The following is a 9,003-nucleotide window of genomic DNA, read 5'->3' on the forward strand; positions in this document are numbered from 1 at the left end:
GCTTTGTGGGTTTGAGGCCCACGTCGGGCTCTGTGCCGGCAGCTCAGAGCCTGGAACCTGCTTCGGATTCTGTGTCTCCCTCTCTTTCTGCCTCTCCCCTGCTCACACTCTGTCTCTGTCTCTCTCTCAAAAATAAAATAAACACTTTTTTAAAAAAATTTTAATTAAAAAAAAGAAAGATCAACTGTTTCTCTCCCTAAAAAGACTCCAGTCAGGCCCAAAGCTTCAGAAATATACACTTTGGGGGTGGCTCAGTCGGTTGGGCATCCGACTTCAGCTCAGGTCGTGATCTCGCGGTCGTGAGTTCGAGCCCCGCCTTGGGCTCTGTGCTGACAGCTCAGAGCCCGGAGCCTGTTTCAGATTCTGTGTTTCCCTCTCTCTCTCTCTGACTCTCCCCTGTTCATGCCCTCTGTCTGTCTCAAAAATAAATAAACATTAAAAAAAAGAAAGAAATATACACTTTGTCCCCACCCCACCCTGACACACACACTTTAAAATAAAGTTAAAATATGACTCCATCAGGAAGCTGGGAGACTTTAGATGTCTTACATTTTACTGAATCTAGATTTTTTTTTAATGTTTATGTACTTTTGAGAGAGAGAGAGAGAGAGACAGAGCGTGAGCAGGGGAGGGACAGAGAGAGAGGGACACACCAAATCGGCAGCAGGCTCCAGACTCCGAGCTGTCAGCACAGAGCCTGATACAGGGCTCGAACCCACGAACCGTGAGATCATGACCTGAGCTGAAGTCAGATGCTCCACCGACTGAGCCACTCAGGCGCCCCTACTGAATATGGACTTAAAATCAGAAGAGTGGCATCGAGCCTTGCCTGGGTCTACCTCATATGGGTATTTTAGCATTAAATGATACAACAGATGAGACAAACCGAGGGGCTTAAACCACCACACGATAATCGTCTCCCAGGTCTGGAGACCCGAAGTCTGGGCTCAAGGGGTCAGCAAGGGCGTGCTCCTTCTGAAGGCGCTAGGGAACGATCTGGTGCCGGTGTCTCCCTAGCTGCCGCAGGCATGCCCGTGACCTTCGGTGTTTCTTGCTCTGTACAGCTGTGCCTCCCTCCCTCTTTACGCGGAGTTCTCCTATCTGTGTCTGGGGCCAAAGGTCCCCTTTTCGTAGGGACCCCAGTCATACTGGATTACAGGCCCACTCCACTGTGGTATGACCACACCGTTATTACCTCTGCAACAACCCTATTTCCAAACAAGGTCACGTTCACAGGTACGGGAGTTTAGGAATTGACCATATGAATTAGGGACCAGGGGGACACAATTCCACCCATGAGGAGCCCTGTATTAATGTTATATTAGAACATTTTAGCCTTTTGGATCACCGTTGGCTACAGCTTATGCGATCCAATTAAATCATGAGAAATAGGTCTACACACATATAAATACGAATATACATATACATACGAGCGTGTGCATGTGTGAGTGTGTGTGTGTCTCAACCTTGGCAGACTCCCCGCCACTCTGCCCGTACGGCTCGGGAGGTGTATTTATGTCCCCTGAAGGTTTGTGCACACCCACACATGGACGCCATGTGACTGTCCTGGTTCTGAGTCCGTGCTACCACAGTAGGTGGTTTCCTGGCTCCCAGATGACAAGCGCTCACGTGAGACTTCCGTTCCTGCAGTAACAAGACCTGCGGCTGCCTGGTCACAAAACCAGCAGCACAGGTGTCCTGGGGACCACCGGTGGGCCCACCCGGCAGCTCGGCCTCCTCCCGCCCTGCCCGCCTTTCCCCCTCAGCACGTGTCCGGCAAGCACACGCTCAGCCTTCCGGCCAGAAACAATGACAGAAGCGGCCACAGGGCCTGGGCCGGCTGCCTGCAGCCGAGGGGCAGAGGGAGAAGGCCGGTGCGGGAGCCAAAGCCATCCAACGGTGCCTGCAGACCGTGGGGCACACCAGGGACTCAGAAGCCGGTGCTTCAGGCCGGTGCCAGGGGGTCTCTCAGAAGCAGGTCTGGTCCTCGATCCTTTCCGCCCCCAGTGAGCCAGCCCGGAGCCAGACACCGAATGGGGTGTGGCGAGGGTCTATGTGGGGCGTCACGGCCACCCCAACTCGACCACATTCATTCAGGAGACGTTTGTGGAGGGGAGCCCTGTGGTGCATGAGACGTGAGCAGGGTGACCCCTGAGGGAGGCGCTCCCAGCTGTGGGGCCAAGGAGGAGGCAGAGAACACCCTGTGTGCTAGGACGTGGAGCTAAGCGGCAGCCCAGTGAGGGTAAGGCCCAGCCCGAGTTCGGACCTGGGAGGTGCCGAGAGGGACCGAGGGCTGGTGTGAAGGCAGGAGGACCCGTCTCACGGTGGGACCGCTGGACGGTGACAACAAGGCGGGGTCTGAGTCTCCCCCTCGGCGCACCCCGCACCACAGCCCATCGGCCAGGAGCCAGGGGCCGCGGGAAGGAGGGAACAGATGGGGTGGCGGCCGCCCTCGAGGGGCCCGTGACCGTGCCCCACGCTCCGGTCCCGCTGCCGGCGCGGGGCCACTCAGGTATGGGCCTCCCTCTGACCGCGGGGGTCACCCCACCCAGGGGGCAGCACTCGCGGACCCCAGCAGCCCGAGGAGCCCAGACTGCCCTGTCCCTGGACCCAGGGCACCCCTCCCGCGCCTGTGGCTCCAAAGCAAGACGGGAAATTTGGCCCCGAGGTCTTCCAGGAAGAGCAGAGCTGAAGCCCGTTGAGGGGACGGGAGTCAGGGAAGGTCCCCTGGACCGGGCGGGGCGGGAGGAGGCACGAACGTGGCCCGGGAGGCACGTGCCCAGGCCGTTCGCCATCCTATGCGCCCAGGGCGCCGAGCGCGTTCCATAGGGCTGGTCGACGTGACCGGGTCACGTCCCGGGCCGCCATCGAGGGGTCCCGGCGATCACCTCGTCAAGCCGAAGGTGTCTGCTCCCCGCGCCTCGACCCGCGTTCAGGGTTTGTGCCAAAACGGCAGCGCGCGGGGATTCCCAGGATGGGGACAGTGAAGGGACCCACGGTGTTCCCAGGCCAGCGAGGGGAAACCCTGACTGCGGTGGCTCTTTCCAATACTCCTTCCTCTGGGGCAGGCCAGAGACGCGACTCCCAAAGAAAAGCCAAAAGACCAAAGCCCCGTCGTCTGCGTCCCCGGCAGCCAGGGTGGGGGCGGCCCGCGGTGATCCCCACATCTCCCTGTCCCCTCCTGGGTTGCCAGCTTTGCTTCTCTGTTTCTTCTCCTTCTTTTTTTAATGTTTGTTTATTTATGTATTTATGTATTTATGTATTTATTTATTTATTTTGAGAGGGAACGAGAGAGAGGATCCCAAGCAGGCTCCACTCTGCCAGCGCAGAGCCCGGCGTGGGGCTGGAACTCACAAACTGTGACATCATGACCTGAGCCAAAATCAGTGGTCGGAGGCTCAACCGACTGAGTCCCCCAGGCGCCCTGGTTCTTCTGTTTCTTAATTAGGAGGCTCTGGGGCTCCTGTTGAAGTCATGTGGCCACTCCAGCCAAGCTCTTGGAGTCGCCTGCTCCTGGAGTCCACGCACAGTGCCTGAGCCCCATCTCAGAGCCATGCCGGGTACAGAGCACTGGAGACAACTGCCACCGTGATGGGACCCCTCTCCTCCAAACATTCTCTCGACTCAGGAGGTGGCTCCTTGGCCACAGACCACAGTGGTCCAGGGCTGGGAGAACACAGATGGCCTGGGCCAGGCGGTCCCAGCGAAGACAGAACGCCCCCACCGGGCAGATGGGGACCCACGGGCAGTGCGCGCGGCAGGTGAAGTCTCTGGGGGATGGCAGGATGGCGGCAATGTATCTTGCCCAGGGGCCAGACACGAATCGGGGACACAGGGCATGACATAGCGGGCGGCAGGGTGGACCCACATAACATAGGTCCACCCGGAACCTCGGAACGTGAGCTGATTTAGAATAAGGCACAGGGACCTGCCTCCTTAGTGCAGGAGGCGGTGCTCAGTCTCGGAGGACGAGGCAAAGCCACCCAAGACGTCCTGGTGCTTTCTGGCCACCACCAGTAGTGAACTGGGGGCTAGGGAAGCCCATGGGCTGGGTCATGTGCACATTGTCCTCGAGGCCGCTCGGGCCCACTGAAGGGCGCTGGAGGAGGGGACAATTGCTGCACCCGCCACACAGGGGCTGGGTGGGAGAACGGAGCCTGGAGGCTTCTGAGAGTGAGGAGAGGGCGGAGCCCGGCCAGGGACAAGGGGTGATGCACCTGCGAGCTGTTTAAGTGGCGAAGTCACCAGAAACTGTGAGGGGTGGTGGAGCGAGAGGGAGCGGAGACAGTGAGTCCCCTGTGGGGTCGTGGGGAAGTCAGGCGGCCGGGGCCAGTTGCCAGTTGGAACTGTGGGTGTGGCCCCCGAGAGACACTGATGTCACAGTCATCACCCAGGAGAGGAACTGAGGTCACGGGCAGAATGGGGGCTGGGGAGCTTGGGAGAGATGGCCGGAACGGTGTGGAGAAGACGGGGAGCGGGGGACAGAGGAGGGGGTGACGAAGAGCAAGACGGAAGAGGGCAGCTGAGCACGCAGCACGCGGGGCAGAGGCCAGGGGCCCAGGAGACGGGACACCTGAGGGACAGGAAGGGGACTCCGCCTCCTCCAAGCTTGGATGCCAGGTGACTGGGGCCACGGCTGCTGGCGGCTTTGACCGGGGAAGGGCCGGAAGTCCAGGCAGCTCTCGCCTGACCCCGTCGGAAAGGGCTTGGTGATGTGGGTGGCAAAGGTGCCTGCCGGGAGGGACAGGCCGGAGCTGGGCTCCAGGAGACGTACTGGTCAGGAGCGGCCACCGGGAGCTGTGGGAAGGAGGCTGGCCAGGAGCAAGCCGATGTACGGGCTGACAGTGCGTGTCCGAGTGTAGACGGGGCCACCAGAGAAGCAGCGACGAGCAGAGGCTCAGCTGGGCCGTTCTGAGGTTGAGGGCGGGCGTGGCGGGGAAGAGGCCATGAGCCCAGAGTCGGGGCCCCAAGAGTGGACCTGTCACCAGGCGCTGAGGGCTGAGGAGGACAACCTCGGAGGCACCGGACTCTGACGGGAGGGTGGTCGTGTCACGTCCAGGGGCCGCACTCTCGGTGCCTTGTTTTTTCTCTGAAGTAGGCTTCGCAGTCGGCAGAGGCCAACACGGGGCTTGAACTGACAACTGGGGACCGCGGTCTCGGGAAGCAAAGTGATGCCCGCCGGCCTGGAGCTCTGGGAGGTGGGGGGGGGGGGCAGAAGGAGCAGCCCCCACAGGCGAGAGGTCAGAGGAGAGCCGGGCCGCGGGAGCGTCTGCATTCTGAAGGCATGGACGCATGGACGTCATGGGAGGATCTTGAGGGCTGGTGAGGGGCTTGGGCAGAGGTGGGGCTGGTGCCGGGGGTGCCAGGGGCCAGCGCTGGCCGCGGGGGCACAGGAGCGGGAGCCATGGGGGAAGGGTAGGCTCGGCTAAGAAGGATACGGCATTCTGGGCACCACGGGTCCCCCTTCCCGAAGACAACTTCTGGATAATTCTGTCCCTCACAATCCACAGAGCCTGTCTGGGCAGGCCACGGTGGATGGGGCTGCCACCGGGAGCGGAGCACAGGAAGTTCGCTCTGACGATTGGGAAGTCCTCCTAGGCTTATATCCTTGGGGACCCGATCCTCAACACCCCCGTTCTCCTCTGTGGCTACAGAGAAGAGGCAGCTCGAGCCAGGAATGCCCCAGGGAGGCCGAGGCGGCTCAGGCCACTGCTCCAGGTTGGTGACGGCAGAGGCAGACGGGACCCCAGAGCAGCCGGGGCCGAACCCTGACTCCCAGAGCCCCCACGGTCCCCATCCTTTCTCCCTGCGGTGGTGACACGTTGCTGGCAACGGGGTAGGGAGGAGAGGGCCGGGCTGGCAGCTCACCGCCCGCTGGGCGTCGCGGCTGAGGTCCTTCTGTGCGCCCCTGCGGGAGGCGGCCGGCACGGAGCACAGACTCTTTGCACCGCGGAAGCACACGGTGACAGACGGAGATGGCTCTGAGGATGTTACTCTAGCCTCCGCGGGCCTGCAAGGGGCTCAGGGACGCATCACAGTGCCCCACCCAGAGGGTCACCGTGCGGGGCCGGGCCGTGTGCCTGCCGGACTCTGAGCGCGAGGCCTGGGCCATCCCCTTCCCGCCTCTCCGTGGATATGAACCATCCCTCCGGCTTCCTGGCCACCGCGTCCTGGCCCTCCCCTCCCTCTCCTTCCCCCTCTCTCAGCCCAGGGACCAGCCCCGAGGGGCGGTGGTCACATGGCACCACACCTGCACACTCTCCTCTCCGCTGGGCGCTTGCAGGATGCAAATCAGTCACCAATGTGGGAAGCAGGTACTTCGGGGTAAGAGCTGCTCTCTAAATTTAGACAGGAAAAATCCCCATAGAGCTGGCAGAAATATCCCGAGCCTTCCTTGTGGCGAACCTCTCAAGCAGGAAAGTGGGGAGGGGGCAGCGAGAGCCGGGGGCTGTGGGGGGGGGGAATGGGGGCAGGGCCAAGAAAGGGTGATGGAGGCAAAGGCCCTCATCTACGGGCCCGTCTTTGTCACCCTGGAGCCATAGCCTCGGGCTCCACCCTGGCGGGGCTGGCCTGGATTCAACGGTCCTACCAGGCCCTCTCCACAGTCGGTTCTCTGCCAATTCGGACCGCGCGGACACCTCTCCAGGGTCCCTCTGCAACCAAGAGCTGCCTCCTTCCTTGCTCTGGCCGGGGAGCTGGCCATATTCCGCCCCCTCCAGCCAAGAATGACTGGGACCAGACCCAAGCCCCCAGGGCCCAAGCAGTCCCCTCTATGGAGGCTGCAGCCTGGCTGGGGTCCTCGTCCTCATCTCTCCACGGAGAGGAGCAGAGCAGTGCTCGGTGCCCCCTGACCCCAGAGCGGCACCTGACCCGGCCAGCGGGGTGTCCGGCCTTGGTCTGGGTGCCAGGAGCCAACAGGGCCCAGCCTGGGCCCTGCAGTGTTGAGAGGGGACGCGGGGGACACAGCGGAGAAGCAGCCAGACTTTGTTCTCAATCCCGTGACGGAAGGGGGCAGACCCCCGAGGAGCACGGTCGCAGGTGGGGGACACACGGCGCCCTCACGAACCCCCTCCCCACCCCCGCAGACATCTGAGCCAGGGCAAAGGGTCAGAATGAGCAGCAGCCAGCCTGGGCCTGGCCTCACTTCCTGTTCTATATATTATCTTCTTTCCCAGGATGAGATGCTCCAACTCGAGAGGCACGTTCCGGTCAGGACGTGGAGACACGCAGCCGGAAAGGCGGGTGGACCGCTCAGAGACCTTCCGCAGCTCAGCCGGTGGACGGGGGGGTCTACAGCAGGGGAGCAACTCCCTGCAGGCTCTGGGTACCCCCAATCTCCCCGGCCATTCTGGCTCCCCTCTCTTCTGCCCCATTCAGCCCTCGACTTGCCTGGGACAAGCCAGGAAGCCACCTGCATCTGTCATCTCCCCTTCCGTAGCATGGGGGCTGGAGGGGCTGCCCGCCCTCCCTCCTCATCCCCACTCACCTCCCTTTGCCCGTCCAGCCGATGGGTGTGGGCGTCCGGCTCTCTCCCGGTAAAAGGATTATATCATCTGTAATGTATATCCAGACACGCGCACTGCTTCTCGGGAGGACAAGGCAAGGAGAGGGAGCCCGCACAGCTGGCCGGAGGGGGTTTATAACCGGGTTATTGAACCTGAACCTGAGCCCTCCCAGAATGGGGGTGTTAATGGCTCCCGAGGTCACGGCCCCTCAGAAATCAATCGCTGCACGCTTCTCCTGTCCCTCCCCTCGTGTCGCTCCCTCCTGTCACCTCAGCTGCAAGTGCAGACCCCGGGATGTGCATTTGGTTTAAGATGTCTGGCCCTGGCCCTGCTGGGAGCCGCCACAGGCAAGTGGGGTGCTCCAGAACAGGGTCTAGGACGCTCCTGAAGGCATGGCAACCGGTAGCATGACGCGCCTAGAAGATGCCGGCTACAGCACCCCACGTGGGGGGAGGGGCAGGGCGAACCGCGGCACCCAGCCGTGGAGTGACCAGAGTGACGCGGTGATGGTGGCCTGGGGGCCGGGAGCGGGGTGGGCGGTGTCACGGGGGCTAACGGCTTCGGGTAGCACCCCGTGGGTGCCCAGAAATAAAGCCTCAGGTGTGGTGTGCCCACGTGCCAGGGCGCCCCAGACGGGAGCAGGATCTCCGTGCCAGGCCCACGGGAGGTAGGGCCTCTCCTCCCACTTTGCTTGCCTGGAAAGCGGCCCGGAATCGGGACCTGGAAAACGGGCTTAACAGGTACGGCTGTCTTCGGCCCGAGGCCCAGAGCAGCAGAGCTGCGGTGTGCCTCGGGGTTCTGGTGGCAAAGGGGGCGGGGGTGCTGAGGACAGAGAGTCTCAGGGGCTGCCCGGCAACTCGGCTGAGATTCCAGTCCTGTCAGGAACGGACGGGAGTGAGCATGCGGGCTGGGCGGCTTTGGAGAGGGAGGCCCAGCTGCGTCTTCAGAACAACCTCGGTTCCAACACAATTGGCCTGGTACTCAAGTCCTCTTCTAGAAGGATTCGCATTTTATTCCTCAACAGGGTATACAGTCAGGCCTCGCTCGCTAAGTCCCCGGCCTGGTCTGGCCATTTCTGCCTTCTCCTCTTCCAGCACTGGGTGGGCCTTGTTGCCTGGAGAGCAGAGGCCCCGTGGCAGGGCTGGGGTGGGAGCTCTGCAGGGGTGGGGGACAGCAGCATTCGATCCAAATGTTCCTCCTCCAGCCTGTTGGGCCCTGAGTCACTTAAGCATGGCATGGGGGTGGGGAGGTGGGGACTGGTTATCCAACCTTTCCAGAAAGTCCTCTGAGTCAGCTCACCGAGTCTTTGCCGGGGGGCTGACTGAGTGCCTTGGGCCGGGGCAGGGCCCTGGGTGGGGGGCAGGGGGGCGGCGTTGGGGGCAGGCAACAGAGCCTTATCTTTTGTGGTCTCCGTGTGTTTTCAGCACATGCGGGCCGGTCGGAGAAGCACAGGGTCGGAGCAGCAGGGCCCCCGCACAGCCTGGTTTGCTCGCCTGTC

The 9,003-nt window shown here is 62.0% G+C and overlaps 1 protein-coding gene across 1 annotated transcript; it reads left to right on the forward strand.

Annotated features, from left to right (window-relative positions):
* Nucleotides 1–5,717: 5,717 nt before the first annotated feature.
* On the forward strand, nt 5,718–8,799 carry LOC123595423. Its single transcript, XM_045473203.1, has 2 exons — nt 5,718–7,038; nt 7,176–8,799. The coding sequence occupies exons 1-2, from the start codon at nt 6,464–6,466 to the stop codon at nt 7,537–7,539; spliced, it is 939 nt and encodes a 312-aa protein (XP_045329159.1). The 5' UTR covers nt 5,718–6,463; the 3' UTR covers nt 7,540–8,799.
* Nucleotides 8,800–9,003: the final 204 nt, after the last annotated feature.

This window comes from Leopardus geoffroyi, chromosome X (genome assembly GCF_018350155.1).
Source record: "Leopardus geoffroyi isolate Oge1 chromosome X, O.geoffroyi_Oge1_pat1.0, whole genome shotgun sequence".
NCBI classification, from domain to species: domain Eukaryota; kingdom Metazoa; phylum Chordata; class Mammalia; order Carnivora; family Felidae; genus Leopardus; species Leopardus geoffroyi.

Coding starts and splice junctions, on each gene's coding strand:
- LOC123595423 (XM_045473203.1), top strand. CDS start 6,464: ATGGGGGCAGGGCCAAGAAAGGGTGATGGAGGCAAAGGCCCTCATCTA. Junction 7,039..7,175: donor CCCGAGGAGCACGGTCGCAG/GTGGGGGACACA, acceptor CTTCTTTCCCAG/GATGAGATGCTCCAACTCGA.